The sequence below is a fragment of the Astatotilapia calliptera genome, chromosome 18, assembly GCF_900246225.1.
Source record: "Astatotilapia calliptera chromosome 18, fAstCal1.2, whole genome shotgun sequence".
Classification (NCBI taxonomy): domain Eukaryota; kingdom Metazoa; phylum Chordata; class Actinopteri; order Cichliformes; family Cichlidae; genus Astatotilapia; species Astatotilapia calliptera.
The window spans coordinates 24,616,428-24,638,197 of record NC_039319.1 but is presented as its reverse complement, the minus strand read 5'-3'; the positions used below and the strand labels follow the sequence as shown (position 1 = coordinate 24,638,197).

The following is a 21,770-nucleotide window of genomic DNA, read 5'->3' as shown; positions in this document are numbered from 1 at the left end:
ATTAGCGTCCGCAGTGGTTATAAATATCAAACCGTTTCATGTACACTTCGTTGGCTTTCATTCACAGACAAATGTATTCAGTGTTACTGCTGCTAGGAGTGTGTTAATGGGCTGTAGAGCAGCATGTAGGCAAGCCTGGAAATATTATTCATTGCATTACACAGTATGTATGTAATAAATACATTCACATCCATTTCCAATAGAAAACGTTTACTTTTGATGCATTTGATGGGATGCCAATGCATAAAAATGCTGCTGCATCATCTATGTGGCAGTGCAGTAACCTCAGTGTGCGGTCTTGTTGGTCTTCACTCTGAATGTAATTTCAGTCATTGTTCTTTTTACACTCTGGGACTTGTTGATAAAAATGATTATAGAGTAAAAGCATGCAGGAGGGAAATATGCTTGTTTTCTCTTAAGGTGAGGCGCCTCAGGAACCACCTTTTAGCTCATCCGGCTGAAGGACCGTCTATTTCTGTCCATCCACAGTTCACAAGACCTGCTGCTCCCCCTACAGTATTTGTCAGATTTTAGTGTAATATTTGTAGTTTTTTGGGCAATAGCCTGTGAATTGTGTTCATTGTGAGTCATATCAGCTGCTAAGACACAGATTCTGGTTGTGTTCGAGATCTATATGAATGCAGGAACATCGTTTTCCATAATGTTAGTGGTGCTTGGTGCAGAACTCTTGTTTATTCAGTTTTTCCTTTACTTCCTTTGTCTCCTAAAGGCTCAAAAGGCTCCAGAAGTCATTTTGTTACTTTGGGATGTTTTTTCACGCAGGGTGCTGCGTTGAGTCATCTGGAAGCTCCTCGAGTGTTCTCTCCAGCTGTTAGAGTAGCAGGTAATGTGGCTAAACATTTCTCTGAACCTGGTGGACATGAGGTTGTAGAGGATGGGGTTGACGGCGGAGCTCAGGTAGAAGAGAACTCCAGAGATGACGTGGACATGCTCGAAGATCCTGCGGTGCTGCTCGTATGATATGTTGATGTAGCTCCACATCAAGCGATCGATGTGGAAGGGAGCCCAACACAGGCCAAAGACAACCACCAGCACACCTAGAGCAGATGGAACAATGGATGTGATTCATGGGGCACATAAATTTTGTTTTGGGACACCAGTAAAGTCTTTAATGGCAGATGACTAGTTAAACAAAATATTGTAAATAATCTTAAAATAATGAATTTAAACACAAACATTTCAGAAATGTTGACTATGGGGTCTTGATTTTTGTAGGGTTAGGGTTGTTGCCAATTTAATTTAGAATAAAAATATAGTAAAATAACACCTACATAGCATTTTGGTTACTTGCACATTTCGTTTGCTCAGCCTCTGATTGTGGGAGCTGGAGATACTTTCAGAACCGAAGCCACAGTTAGTATCCACCGTGGTCAGCACCCTCTCCCTGCGCAGCCTCAAGCCAATGAGCAGGTAGAGAACGCTAATGATCAGCATGGGGAGCAGGAAGAAGACCAGCGTGGAGATCAGGATGATTAAGTTGTACATCCAGATGGGTTTGACCAGATCTGAGGATATATATAAGATAGGATAGCAAGAGAAACAGAATAAATCTGAGCAGTGCAAATAAAAATGTCTAACGCAGACTTTAACCTGGCAGCTGTCTTCAAGGTTTCTCATGTGACATCACGTACACAGTACTTGTTGCTAGAGAAAAATATTTGTTTCCCGACTAGTTGGAAGTGTTTCCTGGAGGTTGCTTGCTCTGGCTGGGTGAAATCCAGACAAAGACGGTGCTGCATCAAAGACCTCTGAGAGATTGCTTTGATTTCTAGCAGATTCTAACTGCTGCCTGTAGTTTTTCATGTTTCTTTGCAGACGCTTGTTAACCGCTACTCAAGCTGGAGTAAAACTTGAAAAACTGAGACACAAACATGAAAATGGAGTAGGTTCACCTTTAGATTAAAGGTTGAGCCTCAGCACTGCAGTCAACATGCTTCAAAATGCATCATTTTTACTTTGAAGGCAAATGGTCTTCATTTTCAGTTTGTGCCACCGTTTTTGCAGATTACCTACACCTCAGAGAGTAGCTGGCCAGTGCATCACTTCCATGCAAACTTTGGGTGATCACAGCAATAAGACAGCAACCGAAGCAATCGTGAGGAGGGTTTTGTGAACTGTTCGAAGAAGATGTATTTTCCCCTAGTGATGGAGACTGGGCTTTAGCAGGCATTTTCCTAGCAACCTCCAGCAACTAGTGGGGGAGTACTCAATTTTCTTTCACTACCGGTGGTTGGCACAGTCACAACCTGGTCTCTAAGCCCGTGTGACTGGGTCCTATATCATTTTCTCCATTGTCACTATGGCTATCACATCCAAAATGGCCAACAAGTTCATGTCATATGATTAGCAGTCTGTAAAATGCTATTAGCATAAAGTAATGGTTGCTCGTGGACATGTCTGAACCTGTCCTACCTTCGTTTTGCTCTAGGCCAAATTATTTCAAGTAGAAAGAAGACGTCTAAAGCAAATTCTCTTCTATCTGTCTGTTGTATATTCAAAACGGCAACTTCATACAATGCTTCAGCTTGATTCCCCGAATATTATCCAGAGCTCATGCTTGAAAATGATTATAGATCACAATTCCAGGTATACCATTACTTTTAACTGTTAATTTGCTAGCTGGGACCACATCCTCATTTAGGTTTGACAGTGTTTCTAGAAGATAATAGCAGATGGTCTGAGCATAAATTGAAGGTGCGGTTTGGGAAAGGCCTCAGAGGGGACTGACAGCGGCTCCTGGGTCAGGCAGATCCCCATGTTTTAATGAGAAGTGAATTAATTGAAAAAGGGAGGGAGGATGGGACATGAAAACAAGAATGAATAGCTTGTAGTGCTCAGGAGGTCAGATGTATGGAGGTGTGGTCCTGCTCCTTAAATTCAGGTAAATTATTTCCAATACGCAGTCAGGTTTCTGGGTTTTGTTTTGTTTTTTTACCCAAACTATAACCATGAAAATGTCTGGTAACAGTCTGTTAGAAAAACCACTACTTTGTTCCAGACTGAAATATTGCAAGAGCTATAACGTAGATTGCCTCTTGCAATATTAAAGCTACTTTCAGCTGCTCTCTTAGTCATAAAGGGTCATAACAGCAGGTTGTTCTCCATATTTGATTTAGCAGTTATATGCCAGATACCCTTCCTGACACAACCCCCTAGGGATTTGTGGTCTCATAATCTGGCAAGCCAGGTTAATACTGCTGCTACCAAAGTGTAGTATCACGTACTGTATTCAGTGTACTGGGACGAACTTTACAGTAGTGATCCCAGACAAGATTTACTGATATTGCTCAGGACTTGAGTAAAGTGGTTCAACAGTGATTAAATGATTAATCACTGTTACAGATGGCATCCAGTTATCTATGTGCAGCTCAGGAAGGTTCGCTTTTTCTATCGAGCACCATCACCAAGCCCAACACTTTGGTTTATGAATGAAAACCATTGGTTTTTGACATCTTACTGTACTGAGTGGTAAAGAGTAACCCTTATACCTGCTTTAAATCAGCAGGTGAACACGCTTACATTACCAGAGAGAGAACTAAAATATAAATTCTGTACATACGGCAGATAGCAGATCGGGGAAACTGTCGACCAAACTGTGGCGGCAGCACTTCGATCCCATGCAGACTGGTGTTTGGCAAAGCGCACAGCATGGACAGCCCCCACAACATGAGGATGACCCTCTTAACGTGAGCACGTGTGGTCAAATGCTTGACTTTGAGGGGGTGCACCACCGCCACGTAGCGCTCCACGCTGAGTGCAGTGACATTGAGGATGGAAGCAAAGCAGACAGTTTCAAATAGGAAGGTTTTAAAATAGCATCCCCCTTCTCCGAGCAGGAAGGGGTAGTTCTGCCACATCTCGTAGATCTCTAACGGCATCCCCAGAAGCAGCACCAGCAGGTCGGACGCAGCCAGGCTCAGCAAGTAGTAATTGGTTGGCGTTTGCATCACCCTGTAGCGTAAAATGACCGCACAGGTCAGGGAATTGCCCAGGACACCCACGATGAAGATGGTGAGGTAAGTGACACAGACAGGGAGAAACATGGGGGATTTTGATTCCCCCAGATTTTTGGATAGGTACTTGTCCTCAGTCAAGCAAAGCTTTTCTTCCAGATCTTCTTGAGTGGCGTTCGTCAACACCCAGGAGATATTCATTCCACACACCACAGCAGAATCGGGGCATCCTAAGTCACTGAGTTCTCTGTCACCAGTTAAAATGGCTGCAAGAGAGTTGAAGGTGCAGTTAGGTATCGGCATCGTGGTGACTGGACAGCAGGTTCCTCAACTAATATAAACCTGATGGAAAAAGAAAAAGGAGACAGTGTGAATTTTAAAGGATTCCTTAAACACTCATGCGTCAGAAAAGGGTGAAGGCTCTTTAAGCTGCAGCCTTATTCACAACGTGGTTCGACAAAGCAGATGGATCTGCATATTTGATTTGACATATTGTTACACCAGATGCCCTTCCTGACACAACCCTCCCAGAGATTTGTAGCTCCTTCTGTTCTAAAAGGATCTTTTATATGTTAGGTGAGCGCAGTATCCGCTACACTATGGAGCCAGTCAGGAATCTGTAAAAGTAGAAAGTAGGAAGTTTGATATTTAACATCTGATGGGATCAACTAGTGTTGTGATTTTAAAAAAATCTGAATTAAAAATGCAAACAGTTCATAATTAACGGTTGTTGAAGTGAAATAATACATTCATCTATGAGGCAGGGAAATGATACTGAAGATGCTGCTCCTTTGTATCTTGAGAACTATAGGATCCTGCTGTTTGAAGCTTGGCAATTAGCTTTATATATAAGACGTAGCCCCCATGATATCATGTATCAGTCAGTGCGCTGCAGTTTTGGCCAAGAACTACATGTCATCAGCTAATATTAGCTGCGTTCATAGTGTGGCACATTAGTAACAGATGTAAATAGAATAATAGCAGAAATTCCCTCACTGAAGTTGGAGTGCAGACTTTCTTTAACTATCTCTTCGACAGCACAACTGCACTGTGAATCCTTTTATCTGTCAGCGACTTCAATTAACTGAGGTGACACCAAGCAGACAGCTAGATGATAGCTGCCTGTCGCTCACTCACGCATAATCACATGTAATTTTAGACTTCAGTATAATTAAGACATCTAATTTAAAAACAATCCCCCCAAAGTAGTCTCATGGCATTACAGGTTGGCTTCAGCCCAGGCAGCTGTTGCTGGAGAATAAATGTAGGCATACCTTGTCCTTTATCATGTCCAACCTTGACATGATAAAATTTCAAGCCTCTGATTTAAAAAAGAAGAAGAAGCTTAGGTTCAAGTACAAAAGAAAGAAGTAAGCTCAGTGACTTTTTAATATTAATATAACTTTGATTGGATGTTTGCATCCTATGTGTTTTGTATCTCTACATAAAGAAAAGACAGTTGTTGGCTTTCATCTATAGCAACTAGCAGCAGCCCAATCAGTTCACTGAATCCCTGATATGATAAGAATGTTCAGCACATGCTTTCTAATTATCTTTAATATGTTTAATATCCTCTCTGGTCCTCTCGACAAAAATTGATTTTATGATTAACAGCACTGTCACAATATTGCCCTGTTAGAAATTTATGTTCAGCAGAATACAGACGCCAGGGAGGCTGTTTAGATGTGTTTAGGCTGTGTTTGGATTCCCCCACGGGGATTTCTATATCGTTGTAACAGGCAGCGGAGTTGTTAAGATAACTTCAAATGAGGTACAAACAAAAAGGACAAACACTCACCTGCAGTTTGTGGTCTTTATACTCTTCTTATCTACAGGATTCGCAAGAGCTGAAGAAATGAGGGAAGATGGGTGATTGTCATGTTTCTCTGCATCCTGGACTTTTTTCTGACACTTTATCTTGACCGCCTTGGTGCCTTAGTGCGTCACAACTGGCTCGGCTTCCCGTATTTGATGGCTGGTGTTCAGCCCGCCTCTCGCTCTCTCTCTCTCTGTCTCTCTCTCTCTCCATCTCTCTTTATCCCTGGACTATCTTCTCGCGTCCATCCATCACTACATGCTTTATCTTTCTCCTCCAATTCAACTTGTTTTCATCTTTTCTTCTCATCTTACTCTCGACACCGTGATACACACTTTCATGAACCTAGCCTGCACAGACACTACCTGCCTTGTGATCCTGCATTATATTGCTTTCACAGATATTGCACCGGTGAGAAAATTAAAGGTGAGATTGCTTTGACCCTAAAGCCTGCGAGCTGAGTACAGGTATGTGTGGTGTATGTGTGTGTGTGGGTGTGCTCCCGTTTCCACTCATTTCAAATCAAAGATAAAACAAACACTCTTTTTCATTAGTAGAATCGGCAGCAACTGGCGAGGTGCACATCTGGAAACAAGAAAAAAAGGCTGTAAAAATATGAAATTTTGGGTTTTTCCATCAGAAAAGACGAAAAAGCTTTTGTTTTGATTTGTGCAACAGCTTTTTCTTAAATACTTTTTGCAATTTTGAAAAAAAAAATCCAAAAAAATGTTAAAGAACCTACAGTCTGCAGAAGGCAAATGTGAATGTCTTGGATGTACCTCGGTGATCGATAATTGTGACGTGCGTGTTGGCATGACTGCTTTGCCGTTGATGTTCATGTCCCTCACACGATGAATCATAACTACTTTGCTAATCTCTAATCTTTTTTCCCATCAGTGTATTAAGATTTAAACTGATCCAGAATGTTGGTTTTTGCTATATTTTAGCTGTAAGATGTTCCCACAGTTGTGTCCATTTGCATAGTTATTTGTCTATGCAAATGTGTTCGTCCAAAAACCCACATAGTTTGACTGTGCATTGGTCAAATGATGATTGATTGATGAGTGGGCCGGAACAAGGAATGGAGCAACAGTGGAGTTCACCAGGAACACGAGAAACAGGGGCTGCACTGGACACGTTTTATTGTTTCAACTTTTTGTAGTTTATCATTTCACTCTGGGTGGTGGACCACCTAAAACACAAGCAAGAGTGGCCCACCTTCCAGTTGTACCTCATACCTTTGGCACTGCCTCCATCTGGCAACAGGCGCTCTCTGCAGGAAGATGAGCAGTCTGCAGCACCCCACGGTCTACCAACGCATTGCCAATGTTCAGCCCATTAGGACTCCGAAATGCTTCTGCTGTGCTTCTAAAACAGACACGTTGTAACTGTTTGCTGTCACCAGGGGTCAGTGTCACAAACAACCCATCTGTGGGTTACTCTTGTTTGTGGTGGTGTTGATCCAACATATTAACCACATGCCAGGGTGAATCAAAGACACACTTGCTTAATATTAGCACTTTAGCGCTATGCAGCTGTTAGCATTTAGCTTGAAATAACCTACTAGTGTCACTAACAATATTGGGTGTAACTATTTACCATGCAGTGACACACAAGGATTTTTATAGAAAGTGAAGAAGTCAACCTATCTCTTTAGAAAGACACGTAGGACCAGATTAAAACTTGCTACCCTCCAGTCAGTCTCCTGTCCAGTCCTGTGAAACATTACTGCTTTCAAATCACAGCTACTAATAAAAAAAAATGGCAACAGCTGACTGAAGAAATTTGCTTGAATAACAATCAGCCAAGTAAGCAGGAGATAGGAAAGAAATGACAGAAACGCCTACAACTACAACAACGTCTTGCTCTTTGCAAGCATCTGCACAGACAGCATGCTAATGCTAAGCAGGCAAAGAACCCAGAGTGATGATAAAGCTGATTGAATGCAGACCCCAACCAAACAGCCAGAACCTGAATTTCAACAGGTAACAAACGGATGAGCAGTCAGACTGCATCCTCTGTTTCTACCTGTTCATATTTCTAAAGTAGAATCACTGTGACAGCAACGTTATAGTCTCTTTGTGCTGGTTTTCATCTTTGCTTTGTGTTGTCGGCTTTGTGTTCATACCCAAATACTAAGACAAATATCATATGTGTCCTCATTAGGATAGGGATTTTGGTTGGACTGTAATACGAATCACGTTGTCTTGGTAATTATGAGACAATGTGTTTCAGGTAAGTTTACAGAGAAATGCAAAAGTAATGTAACGAGTAGTATAACACCTTACTTTCTCCTGGATTATTGTACAAAAAGGCAAGAATGCGATGGTAAAGTGCAAACTCTGTTCGACTTGACTATCACCATTTGTACCAATGCAGCTTTGAATGTTTCTAAGCAAAGGCAACATAACAGCCCAACCAAGAGTGATGCACGAGCAGAGTGCACGATGATCTTAACCAAGAAGTAAAAGCTTGATTGTCAGCAGGTAAGAAAATCATGGATGACAAGTGAGGTTTTACTGTTATGAGATTTTTCCTTGAAGTTCTCTTCTACTATCTCTGCTGTTAGCTTTGCCTTAAAATGTATATACAAAAACAAAGCTCTGATATATATGACCTCCTAATTAAGACTGAATGAAACCACAATGAGGAACTTTAAGCAAATTGCCAGTGAGACGTTTTCTCCTTAGGGATTCAGACAAAAACACTGTTGTTATATAGCAACACAGCGATCTTGTAAGCAACCAGTCACATAATCAATTACAGGAGAAAAACCTTTAAAGGCAAACCACTCCACTTCTTTCGTCAAGTACAGTTAATCGCAAGATAAACAGTAGTAGTACAAAGTACTTGTTGGATGATATTGCATTGTATTGCAGCAGCCTCAACCACCCACTTTTGTGGTACCCCCCCCCCCCCCCTCACTGGCTCTGTTCCAGGAAATGAGAGCTGTGATTTTTTTCTTGCTGTGCCGCTTTCAGCGTGAACGTGTCCTCTCTGAACTGAGTAATTAGCGAGTCGTAACGAGGGATAAAATCAAAAACCCTGCATCTCTTTCTGCTAGACCAGTAATAAGTACAGTGGTCTGTAATGTACTATTAACATGTAGTACGGCATGTTTTTAACATCAGACCTCGAGCTTAATCCAAGCACTGCTTAATCAGCACAGTCTCGTTACACCTTATTTCATCACTCACTGCTATAGTATGAAAAACAGGGTTGATGTATTTTAACGTGGGTCCTTGATTTTAAGTGGCTTGTGGGGGTTTTTGTGTTTTGTCTTCCTGCATTAGGCTGAGGATATGTGAGTCATCAAGTGTGTTCTTGTGCTGTATCGGGAAGTGAAGTACTCCAGTTCTAAAGGCTGAGATGAGTGCTTTTATTACTGCAAACCAAAAGCCTCATTAGCCAGAAATCCAGGATTTAAGACTATTTTTGCATTTGTGCAGAGAAGAGAAACTATTCCGTACGTGAGGATTGTCTAGCTAATGCAGCAGCTCACTGAGAAACATCCTACACAATACATTTACAGACTAGCAAGGACGGAGACAGATAAATCATCAGCGATGCTTCTGTCAGAGAGCAGAAAATTTTGCCAGTTGAACACGATCGTATGACTGTGGCTTGCCCCCCTCCACTCCTCCTCGTAACCCTGCCTCCCTCTGCGATGGTGACTAATTCAATCATTGCTTTTAATCCTGATGCTGGAGTCCAACACTTTCACAGCAGGGAACCGATATGTCCCTGTTGGTGCCTCCTTTTAGCCAAGTGTTAATTTGGATTCTGTGACAGGGGGCCAGCAGCAAAATGTTTTAAATGAGAGTGGACTAAACTGTGACCACAAGAGTGAAAGTCATAATGAAAGCTGATGTGGTGAAGGATGGTTTCACAGACACTGAAAATCCCATTTTTCTGTTATATAGCCCCTGTCAGTGCATACAGATTTGGTCTTTCAGCTTGTCCCTGTTTTTCTTTGTTTTTGATATTCAAGGCTCAGTATTACTAGCCTCCATTGCTCAGTGAATAGCTAAATAGTGCTTTTATTTTGATCTACATGTGGGTACTTCCCTGTGGGGACTATAGACAGTTTAAAAGGCAGATGTAACTTTTGGGTCTGAAAAGTAAAGCTAAGAAGTGCCTTAAATTTACGTTTTTTTAAAGGCCCGGGGATGCAAACACTTTCATTCCAATAGGACTTACTTATGGGATGATGGCCTTCAGTCAACCCCTTTCTAATGAGTTTATTGCCTCAGACATCATTTATTCTATATGACTCCACTTTGTCCATTTTGAAAATGTTGGTCAGTCTAAGTGTCATTTTAGGGCAAGTAACCAGATTAAAAGTCAGACAGGACTAAAAATGCTTCATGTAAACATGCCAAACAGGACATTCGGACCCAATCACGCTCCTTTGGATCAAAAGTTCCTTCTGATAGGGACAAGTTGGTTATATCGATCGATAATCAGATTGGTTTGCATGGATACACTTCTGAAATGATCTCTACTGCACGTCTTTACGTTGACGTACTGTTTTTTGAAGCCATTTGAAAATGTATAACTGTAAGGTAACGTTTTCAGATATTTACATGGGCAAAAGTACAAAAGATACACTGAAAAAACATTAAAAATACATTAAAAGTCTGAATATAAAAATTAAAAGTACTCATATCATTTTTTAACTCACACTTTAAAATAAAACCAGCATTTTGTTTTTGTTACTGATGATAATAGAGCCCATCTGTTGCAGATCACGCTGCAGCTAATGATAATTTTCATTACAGTCTAATCTATTCTCAATTAACTGATTGCTTGGATTGTAAAACTTCAGAAAATGGTTTTAGATAACAAAGCGAGACCATTGCAGAGATACTTTGTCTAACAAGCAAGCCAAATCCCCAAATTGCACATCCAAAAAACTAAGGATAAAAGTCTTAAACACAAAAAAGAGAAAGAGATCATTTTGAATTCATGTGTAATCAATCAGTGAAGCACCTCAGCTTTAATTCTCTTTGACCTGCAATCTTAAGCTCTATAAACTCTGAATACATCTTGTGGACAAACTAGTACAGTCATATAAATAAAGGATTAAAAAGTTGCCAACAAGACTTCCCTTTGAAATGAAGTGGAGTAGAGGTGTAAACACAAAACGGTAAACACTCCAATCCTTTGCTAGGGTGCAGAAGTGAAACAGTTCGCTTACCTTTCATATCCTATATATGCATAAACAGAAACTTATTTATCCAAGCATTTTGTCAGGTACGAATGTTCAGAAGAACTCAAAATTAGACAGGGAGCAAGTCGAGTTCATATGTTTCAGCACTGAGAAAACCGTGCGGCTCAATTAGCTCGTGCTTCAGCACCACCGCCCACAGACAGCTGCAGTAAGGTGCAAAAGGTGAATTGTTGTCTTTCTTACAAGAGAAAAACGCAAGCATAGAATAGACACAGAATTAAAACATTATAAGGACTATTTAGGCAGAGTGTAGGCAGTGACAGACGCAGCTATCAGTCTGAAGCAGAGTGCTAATGTAGCGTAGCTAAACAGCCCAACACTGTCTACTGAGAGTGGACCTCTTATGTTGCCAAGGTGCTGACGGTAAAAATACCCAGAGAAACTTTACAAGCTAATGGGTGCCATCATGGTGGCTACGTCATTGTTTAGACTGCCAAAGGTGAGAAGTTTGAAGATGGTTAAAAAAAACAACACAATGAAACAAATTGACCGTCTCGCTAACATCGCTAAGAGGCTTTGGGCGTTAGCTGTGTGCTCTTTAGTGTTAATGCTGAGCTACTTTTGACTGCTCCCTTATTTCCCAAGAGGTGGCCACAGCAGAGGGACCTGCATATTTGTTTTGTCACATGTTTTTACGCCACATGCCATTCCTAACACAACTCTTCCATTTATCCAGTCTTGGGACTAGCACGGAAGTACGTTAGCTTGTGACCCTGTCAGGCTAGGTTTTTGGACCTTTTGTGAATGTGCTAGCCGTATCATGGATGCATCTTATCATGGTCAATGTTAAATGCTCAGCAGGATATTTAAGGAATAATCTTTGGTATATCAGCTAAGATCAGATTGGCTAAGTTCAAATCAACTCAGCTTTGCTAATGAGTTGACTCCAGCGCTACAATATTTTCCAACAGGCTGGGGCCTCTGAAAAGTAAACGAATAAATAAATAATATTTAATTACACAGTTCCCAGAAAGTGACAGTTGTAGGAAAATGCTTGGAAAAATACATGTTTTTTGTATTTAAAGCTGTTATAATTCTATTGTTAGAGGATTTCCAATGTGCATGCAGACACAGGAAGGCACTGATGAGGCTGTTAACAGCATTAGCCATCTGAGTCTAAGCTTGTGGAAGACACAAACTCTATATGGGCCTGCTTTCTGTTGATTTTGGTTCAACCTTACCTGCTGCTTTTGATTAAACACAATCATTTTCAGTCTTTTTTATTTTTAAACTTTACCTCTTCTAATAGCAGATCTTATATACACTGTCCCAGCGCATCACAGTTTCAGCTCTAGTGGTTTATAGAAATTAGCATGTGAACATACCTGAATAAATATTTTTAAATTCTCTGATGACACTACTATCCCTCATGTGATAGCACGGCCAGTTCTACATCCCCCTCCTGTTATAAACTGTTGTAACGATAACCACCTCATTGTGAATGTGAAAAAAAGCGCAGCAAGTGTCTTAGTGCCCATAGTGACGGCATGTTTGCCTTGGAAGCCCATGCTGACAGTATGTGCCCCGGGCTAAAGTAGAGGTCTAACTTTTCTTGAGAAGCCTCACAGTGTATAACACTGAACAGAAATGGTTGCGTGTGTTCTTCTGTCGGTCAGAGTGGGAGAGCCTAATCAGGTATGTGAAACATGCCTGGTATCATAACCTCTCAGCGCAGTTAAAATCTAGTTTTGCCCATCTCGTCCAGACCACCGTCAAGGTCATAGAGAAGCCGGAATACCAATCCTTTAGATCTACATTATATACCAGCAGTCTGGGCTCAGGGGAGCAGAGAACATCCTGGCTGATCCATCCCATATTCCCTATTAAGAGTGTGAACTTTTACCCTCTGCAAGAAAATGTAGACTAAACTAAAATTGTGCTTCAGGGTTTTTAAAAATGTATTTGTACCTTCTTATATCAACTTGTTAAACATTATAACCCTGTTAAATGGATTGTGTATTAGTGCAGCTAAAAGTCTTTTTTGTTTTAATTTGGATGATTATAGCTCATTAAAATCAGGAATGCATTATAATGCATCATTAGAAGATTTAATTTTGAGTTTAAGTAAATTACAATTCAAGCGATACAAATCCATCTATCTCTTCGCCTAGTTCAGTACCTGCAACCACATTCATAAGACTGATGACTTGACAGTTTGTCCAGATGATTAATTATTATATATATAAACTCAAGGACAAGGATGGGAAGTGTCGAAGCATTAATGGAAATTTGACTGTAAGCGAAAAACAGTGTAGCAAAGGTGCACAAGCAACAGGGACGGCTGCAGTTTTAAGGAGACTGTCAACAGAAGTCGAAACAAGAACTCGGGAGAGCTTCACAAGGAGTGGACTGATGCTGGTGGCAAAAAAGTCCAGTCAACACTTCCACAGAGCAGATTTTAGAGCACTTGATGGTTCCATCTGCTCACAGGCTTCACGGAGATGCAGATTTCCTTTTCCAGCAGGACTTTAGAGGTCCCACAGTGCCAAGATGGCAACCATATGCTTTACTGACTGACGTATTACTGTGCTTAATTGGTCAGCCAACTCATCTGATGTGAGCTCCACGGAGAATCTATGGATCCATCCAAACCAAAAATACAGCTAAGCTGAAGGCTTCTGAATGCATGGATTACACTGGATCATGCTGCCTGATGTTGATTTAAGTTGCAATCTTCAACTTAATTTTTTAAAAATTTGATGTAGCTGAGTTTCTTCAGGGTTCAGGTTTTTTAGTCATCACATGCATATACAGGTATAACACACAGTGAAATGTAACAGTCATTGTAAAATGTAATATTGTATCACGAGGCATTGCCACAGCACCATCAGATCCCCTTGCATCGTATCACACCATCATTGTATGTAATAATATTGTAGCGTGTCCTTGTATCAGTCCCCACTGCTCACTGAACCTTTGTGCAGTAGGTGTGTGAAAGGATGGCCATGGCTCACGCCACATTCTGATTTTAATGAAGCAGCCATATAAAATAAATCAATGTTTATACCTTAGCTGAACTCACAGAAGGCTGTATCTTCAGTCTCTCTGCATCCTTCTTGTATTTGGTAAAGCTGAGCAGAAGGGATTACCTCGTGGGGATTTATTCATGAGAGGCAGAGAACTGGATATATGACACTTTTTTCATTTTCTCTCTTTACCTTCTGCATCTCAGGTCCAGCCTTAGGTTCTAATCTGCATCACAGGCAGTGTTGCTTCAGAAAAACAAGAACAACAAAAAAACCCTCACAGCCTGTAGTAGGTTTTCCCGCTCACATTACATTCTGCCATGTAGTTTCCCCAGCTGTCACGCTGACAGGAACCTGCACCGTGTACCTGAAGAACAGCAAACATGCTGGAACAAACCCGATTTGTGATTCTGCCGCCGTTTGCATATCTCTGCTGTACAACGGCAGCGTGAAGTGTCGTACATAACGGTGTACACGGTGCAGTTGCTACTGCGAGGAACGTCAAGGCAAACCCTCGTGTGTGAGGCGACAGGGACGTGAAGGAGCCCGCGGTGGCTGATGGCAGCGCGCAGTGTGACATTTCCTCCGTGTCGCCGCGGTTTTGTTCGCAGCACCGAATTTAAATGGATATCAAGAGGATTTTTGTCAAGAGCATTTATTTCAACCTTAGGCAGCTTTTCCAAGGCTGTGCCAGTGGAGAGAGAAGAGAAAACAAAGTGAAGTAGTGTAGTGTCTCCAACTGACATGGTGGTTTAACCTGAATTTGAGTCATAACAACTGTGAACTCTGTACATAAAATAAACTGAGTGAGCTCTTCTTGTGCACGTTCATTTTAATGCAGTTATGACAGAGCTGCAGTTGCACTGAAATCGCTACCTTGGAAATCAAGTCAAAGGGTTCATTTTCTTGTTAAAAAATGTCCTTTTCCATATTTAGCTGTATAGCACAGTAAATGCAGCTCCTTTTAAACAAATGTGAAAGTTAAGAGCACTCTGGGTGTTCTCTAATTGCATCTTTGCCGTGTATCTGCAACTGTGTGCGAGTTTAAGTACGTGTGTGTGGACTGTTCAATGAGCCGATGCATTAAAGAAAACAGCGGCGATGCTCTCTGTCTCTTAAATCCCAGCTGCGAGTTTGCACAGTCCCAGCAGCACACCTTCATCGCAGCGTCCACTGATGGAGACACGGTTGGAGAGGCGGCTGGAGCGTGCCCTGTTTCACACAGAGAGAAGTGGCTCCTCAGAGGCGCAGCTGCTGAGCAGAGCACGGAGAATAATGTGCACACAAAAAACAGGTTTGTGACTATTCTCAGGGCTTTGGGCTGTTTTGCACTGATTTAAATGGTTGTTCATATACAGCTGATTGTGAATGCCAGTGTACTGATAGCAAAGAGCTTAATCATGTCTTTTTTTTTCTTGTAAGACCCGATAGGACACATGGCGCTCTGGTTCCTACTTTTAAATTTTTTATGCTTTTCTTTGTTGCTTTGTTGCAATTCATTTAAACGTTGAAGGTAAAGATGAGAAGGAAGTTCAGAATTTTTGTCAACATTTTTGAAAAAGTTTTTTAACAACAGACGGGATTTTCAAAATTTCAAAATGACCAGGGTCAGTATTATTAGCCCCCTGAAAAACCATCCATTTTATTGAGCCATAGCACGAGCCACTGCTGTGCTTTTGCTTTGTAATGCTTGCAATTTCAAGTCAATTTCAAACTGTGGTTTATCTCCCAATTTACACACAGTATAAAACCTTTGGTGAGGATTTGAGCTTCACTTGAGAAAACATCACGACACATGCAAAAGACATCAATTTAAAGTTGAGAAAAAGAATTGTCGATGTTCACAAAGCAGGAAATGGATATTCAAAGTTATCACTGTGTTTCTAAGTGTCAAGAACTGGAGTGAGAAGTAGCATCGAGAAATTCAAAGAGCCAAACAGAACAGAACAAGCCCGGCAGAGGTAGGAAGTGAAAGATTTCAACACCTCTGGAAAGAAAACTGGTGAGAGATGTGTCTGAAGACCCCAGAACAACTGCCAAGACACAAGTGCATGACTTAGCCAAGACAAACCAAGAGAAGACAATCACTGGGACCCACTTCTGGAGAAGAGGCAACTTCAAGCATCTTCATTTTGCACAACCTGGAGAATGAGTACACATACTCATGTGCTTTGAACAGATGAGATAAGACCGGAGCTTTTTGGCTGAAGAGATGCTGCTTATGTTTTAGTAACGGAGAGGCGTACAACCCGCAGGTGGAAGTTTTATGCTGTGGGGATTCTTCAGTGTGTCTGGATCTGGGATTTTCGTCAAAGTGGAAGGAATAAAGAAGAAGGGAAGATGTGTGGATACATTGAAAGAAAACCTCAAGCCATACTAAATGATGAACTTGGTCTGGGTCAACATCAGGAGGCCAAACAATTGTGTTCTCTTCTGTATTGTTGTGTTAAGCTAAAAAAAAAAAAAAAAAAAGCACATTAAGAGCAAGTTAATATCCGAGAGCTGAGGGACGCATAAAGGTTTGTAAATGCATCATCAGAAGAAGCTGAAAAATGGTTTACTGGTTTGAGTAATTATGATGTGCAGCAGTTTATGATTTCAGAGATCACTAAAGTCCCTGTTAGTCAGAGGTTGGACGTACAGTGCGTGGGGGGCTCAGGGCAGCGGTAGAGGATTTTTCTAACCAATAACAACAACGTGCAACAGAGTCATAAGCAACAACCACAATTCATTGCGCCTCACCTACAGTCAGTTATTACAGCTGATTCAATAAAGCTGGAGGATTCACGAGAGAGAGAATTAGTCAGAATTAGTGTGGTGTAACATCATACATTTCCCCCTAATGCACGTTGATAGCATCTTTAATTAAAGTCCCTTGCCTCCTGAACTTGTTTCAAACGCATCCAGTATTAAATGCAGGCTTTCTATTAAAATGTAGAACGCTCGAGTGAAACGGCACCACGAGCGCATTGTTATGGCTCTATTTTTCAAACTTTGGAAAGCTTCTCCAGAGCTACAGAAGATATCTGTTTTTAACAGGCCAACACTCCCTGCGAGGGGTAAATTGAACATCTTTCATGAACTCAGATTGGGAATTCTGCACAATCACTCAACGCTACCGGTTTCATAGCAAACATTACCATGTTGACCCAAAAGTATTATTTATAGACTGGTAGCTACATAAGACTAGGAGGGAAGTTCCAGGGAAGTGACGAAAGCTTTCCTCTTCGTGAGATTCTCCGGGTACTGGTTTTACTGGTTTCCCTTTTCACTTCTCTCAAAGCACAGCTCACATCTGCTTACATGACGAGAAGCACTTTGTAGTGTGTAAATGTTTCATAAAGAAGGCCGCCCGGCGATCGTGAGGCTCGCTGAAAAACAGCAACAACGCGAATGCTGCACGTCAGCCCAACAACAACAATAACAGGCATATTATAAATAATGCGTCCGCTTTCAAGCTGATGGGGCTGCTCGTCTGACAGTTAAATAAATTCGCTGCTGGCTCATTAAGCTGAGAGAAACCAGCGAAGAACACGTCGGAGGAAGAACACTGCGTGACAGTGAACAGGCCGATTCCAGGCTGACCTCACGTAACCCCGGCATCGCTCAGGATAAATGCTGGAGATAAATGACTCGGTGGGGCGAGACTGGTGGTGCGGTTCAGATATCTGTCTGCGTCAACAGCTCAGAACGGTGTAATCCATAATTATGTTTATCCCCTCTTCTGCAGAGGTTGTTAGACTTTATGTCATCGCTGCTGACTTAATGGAAAGGACAGCTGCAGCACTGCCTCCCCAAACTTGGGTGTAGGCTTTTTTTTAGGCTCAGCTGCAGTTTATATACAGTTTATAGTACATAGCAATGGTGCCAGCGATATCACTGCATTGTCAAACACTCTAAGGACTGTAAAGGAATTCTTCAAAGGTCTGTCCAGGATCACTTATAAGAGAGAGACGACCGGGCCGTTTGTGGGCCTGCCCGCTCCCATCTGTGCTAGAGCGGCATCGTAAAAGCTCGGGATAAACAACAGCATGATAAACTATGTGCTGACATCATTACAAATAATCACAGTGTGGGGAACAGCCAAACACATTTCCCGTTGCCAACAGGAGAAAATTGGATAAGACAGAACTCTGGTTAATATGGTAAAATGCTACGGCTCGGGTAACTACAGGGTTAATCTACACTTTGCTCCATCATATTGCAAAAATCTTCTTTTTAGAAAAAGCTCGGCATTCTTCTGCAAACTTCTCGGATCAGGGTTCAGCAGTCTTCAAATCCAGCCATCATATAACATTACGGCTTGTTTTTGAAGCTTTATTTATTAAAGTAAAGTGAAACTCTTGAGATTAATATGTTTGCAAGAGTGTCACCACAGGTGGGAGACGATCCTTGCAAGCAGGAGGAGAACATGCAGATTCCATTTAGGACTTCTTATAAATATGGCTGCGCTTCCAGTTTCTATGGAGGAACTTTACTGACCAGACAGAGAGAAACAAACAGCAATGAAAAACAGTCAAACGAATTCAAATGCATGGGAGTGGGGTGAGGGGCTTTCACGGTGAAGTGAAGGTTTCTAAAGCTTCATTTAACACTGGAGCTTTTTGAGTATGTATCAGAACCACTGAAATGTGGCTCCTGGGGTGGGGTTTGCTACTCCATCTTTCAGAGACAGCCTCCACCCTCTGGTTTGAGTCTTTATAGAGAGATTAATACTGGAGCAGGATAATGAGTAAAGTAAATATTTCCATGAACTACTCGAGGACCAAAGAGGACCCAGGAGTGGAGACAGCCTGAGATTTTCCTCCAGAGTCTCGCGACCTCAGCGTGACTGAACATTTCTGGGGGCACTTTAAGGAAGAGGAAGACGAGCAGACTCTTTGAAACATTGTCCAATGAGATAATGTGGGTAATGAGGGTTGAATAAACTTGCAGAGTCCCTGCAGCTCGAGTGGAGCTGCCATTAAAGCAAATAAGGAGGCAAACACATACTAATATCTCCATAAATTCATGCACATTTTCCAGACACTCAAATTAAGCTGATATTTAGTGTTTGATTTGTGTCATTTTTAGGGATAATTGCATTAGTCTAAGTGTGCCAGATTTAGCCAAATGGATAATTTTCAACTGGTGTCACCTGGTCTGGTGTTTAATTAGATCTTAAAACATCAGAAAGAAAGAAAAGCAGGGTAAAGGCAAGCATACAGCCACTGGATAATAAAGTTTTGTGACTACATGCAAAGGAATGGTGAGAGTCACTGAATCTGTATATCTTTACTGAAGTATGTTCCAAAAGTGGCACGCTTTTATTGTGAAAGATCTTGAACCAAAGGATGCTTTCTTCCTCATTAAACAAATACAAGCGTCGCCTCTTTTTCTGCATGTTGATCTATCGCCAACATTTCTCTGAAACTCATTCTTTGCAATTAAAAGATTTTGCAGTAAAGGGGAAACAATCCAAAATCGAAGCATCTGCACAGGTGGCCTCCAGTTCCATTATTCCATTGTATAAATCATTTTGTGAAGACGTTTAGAAAAAATGCTGTTAGTCAGTAAGTACTCTGGCAGCACTGCTTTCTTAGCTGGACAGCAGAAATGTGGAGAGAGGACGGGAAACATGGTGAAGAGTGACATCTATAATCCCTGGCCAAGACATAATACAACAATCCTGCAGTTCCCGGTCAGCACCTCGACCCCACTGCACTCAGCTTCCCCTGAAGTTAAGTTCAACTTTTATTTTTTTTTTATCGTGACTCTATACATCTTCTGCTTTCACGTCATTCTAGTGGAAAATTCTGCTTATTTTATGCGATTCGTATCTTCGTCCTGTAAAATGCCAGCCCAGTGCCGTGTTTGTGCACTTGTAGAAAGCTCACGCCTCTTTCTGTCTGTATAAATGTCTCCATTTCCAAAACTGAAACAGAAAACCCAATAAATTCAGCATCCTTCATATTAGCTGCAGGCCTGTGCTGCTGATCGTTTATGCAGCGTTGCATGCGTAAAATCATATCTCTGTGACTGTTGATGAAAAAACAAACTAAACTGGAACCTTGGAAAGTCACAGTGTGACAATACTCAAAAAAATCAAGTGGGGCTTAGTATCCAAAGTTGTTATTTCATGGCAATTTTTCGACTGTGAAAAGGCTTAGCTCTGAAAGACCTGCTCAGAATAAACAGGGGTTTCTTTTTCTGTAATTGCACTTCAACTTTCGGGCACTAGGAGGCACTCACGTTCTGTGTGAATGGTCCCACCCTGAAGGCATAAGGCAGATACCTACTGGAGCATACAGCAGGTTGCATCATGATGTAATATTTTTCATGTATTCTCATGCCACATGGAATTACTGAGTCCCCAACCCAAACCTCAGTCTGTGTAGCAATGAGGTTTTCCTCCCTGCCTCTTGCTCCGTGACACCACCAGGCACGGGTGAGAAGGAGTGGAGGGGGTTGAAGGGAGGAGACGGTCACAAGTGCTCATCGTCATCACCACTACCTTTAAGTAAGACTGTTTTTTTGTGGGGGGGGGTTTCACTGTTACTGCCCGACAGTTGGAGCAGCATGCAGCCCCCCGAGGGTCTCAGCTATATGGCTCAAGCACGAGCTAAATTTGACTCCGGGCGCTCGGTTTGACTCACACACTCACAGGGCACGCAGCATCACCCTGACCTCATTATGAAAAGGTTTCTCAGAGCCTTCGACCCAAAATTGACTTTTCTGCTTTTTTTTTGCTTTTTTTTGCTCCGAGCCGAGGCTCATGAGGTCATGCTATGTGGGTCTTCAGGGGATAGGAGTGTCTGATGGACAGCTTCAACCGTTAGAAGAGGAAGTTGGAGTATTATGTGGGAACAAACTATGTCGAAGTTTGAGAGAAAATGCAGAAAAAGACTCTTCAGTCAACAAAAAGTTTAGTTTTACAGTTTGAAATGATGAACGACATGAACAACATCTGGTATTAGATCAGGAAATGAATAAAAACAGTGCTGTAAAGACGTATCCTCTACAATTTAATGCTACTTGAGCATCAATTATAGTCTTCTATGCTTCCTTTTCAGTCAATCTCGGAGGGAGATGTTTCAATTTAATTTTCAAAAACAGGAAAAAATAGATTTCTTTTAAGTAGTAGGCTTTCAGCAGCAACGTGTTAGCAAACAGCTGCGTTTCACACTCCTGCAGTTACAGTACATCCCTGCAGTCATCCCTGCAATGTAAAACCATATTCAGTCACCTTTTGTCTCTGTTTTGGCCCTGCAACCGACTCCTGATGTCAACGGGCTTTTTCCTGAGCTAGTTGCCAACTGTGTCTGTCTTGGAGCTGGGAAGTCATCATGCAGTAGTTTGCAGTAGGAGGCTGAAACATGCAGGAAAGCATGCCAGAAAACCAAAACCAGTCACTAAAAGAACCTAAAATGCTCAGTTAGCTGCAGACTCTGTGAGACGTCTCCATGTTCTATATATATATGAAATATTCTGCACTTCAGTGTGTGTGTGCATCTAAATGCTTGTTAAGTCACTTTCGGTTGCTGTTCATTCAGGTAACGCGGAGGCGACTGAGCTGACTGCCCTGTGATTAAAATACTGAGCACAGTCCTGGAAAAAGTCTCAAGTAAACAAAACACATCCTGCTGTTGAAAGGTTCTCACTGTGTTACTGTGAGATCGTTCATCAGGAGACGGTTTTCAGCGTGAGTTTACACACAGTCACAGAAGATGAGGAAGCAGTTACACTTTCAGGTCCACTGCTCCCTGCTGTTTGTAGACCTGTGCCGATAATAAAAGTGTACA

General features: G+C 41.7%; 1 protein-coding gene across 2 annotated transcripts; it reads right to left on the bottom strand.

The window, feature by feature from the left end:
* LOC113010612 (neuromedin-U receptor 1-like) lies at positions 1–6,002 on the bottom strand. Of its 2 annotated transcripts, none has more exons than XM_026149775.1 (4): positions 5,773–6,002; positions 3,581–4,316; positions 1,293–1,526; positions 1–1,058 (listed from the first exon to the last, which is right to left on the bottom strand). In XM_026149775.1, exons 2-4 carry the CDS (start codon positions 4,275–4,277, stop codon positions 733–735), a joined length of 1,257 nt encoding a protein of 418 aa, XP_026005560.1. In that variant the 5' UTR covers positions 4,278–4,316; positions 5,773–6,002; the 3' UTR covers positions 1–732. The 2 variants fall into 2 exon arrangements, with proteins under 2 accessions (XP_026005560.1, XP_026005561.1); XM_026149776.1 differs by having other exon boundaries at positions 3,581–4,240.
* Between the last annotated feature and the right edge of the window lie 15,768 nt (positions 6,003–21,770).

Excerpts from the sequence above, each read along its gene's own strand:
- LOC113010612 (XM_026149775.1), bottom strand. The coding sequence starts at position 4,277 with ATGCCGATACCTAACTGCACCTTCAACTCTCTTGCAGCCATTTTAACT. Across the intron at positions 1,527-3,580 it reads TCCCCGATCTGCTATCTGCC|ATCTGGTCAAACCCATCTGG; the intron begins GTATGTACAGAA and ends ATATATCCTCAG. Across the intron at positions 1,059-1,292 it reads GCAAGTAACCAAAATGCTAT|GTGTGCTGGTGGTTGTCTTT; the intron begins GTAGGTGTTATT and ends CATCTGCTCTAG.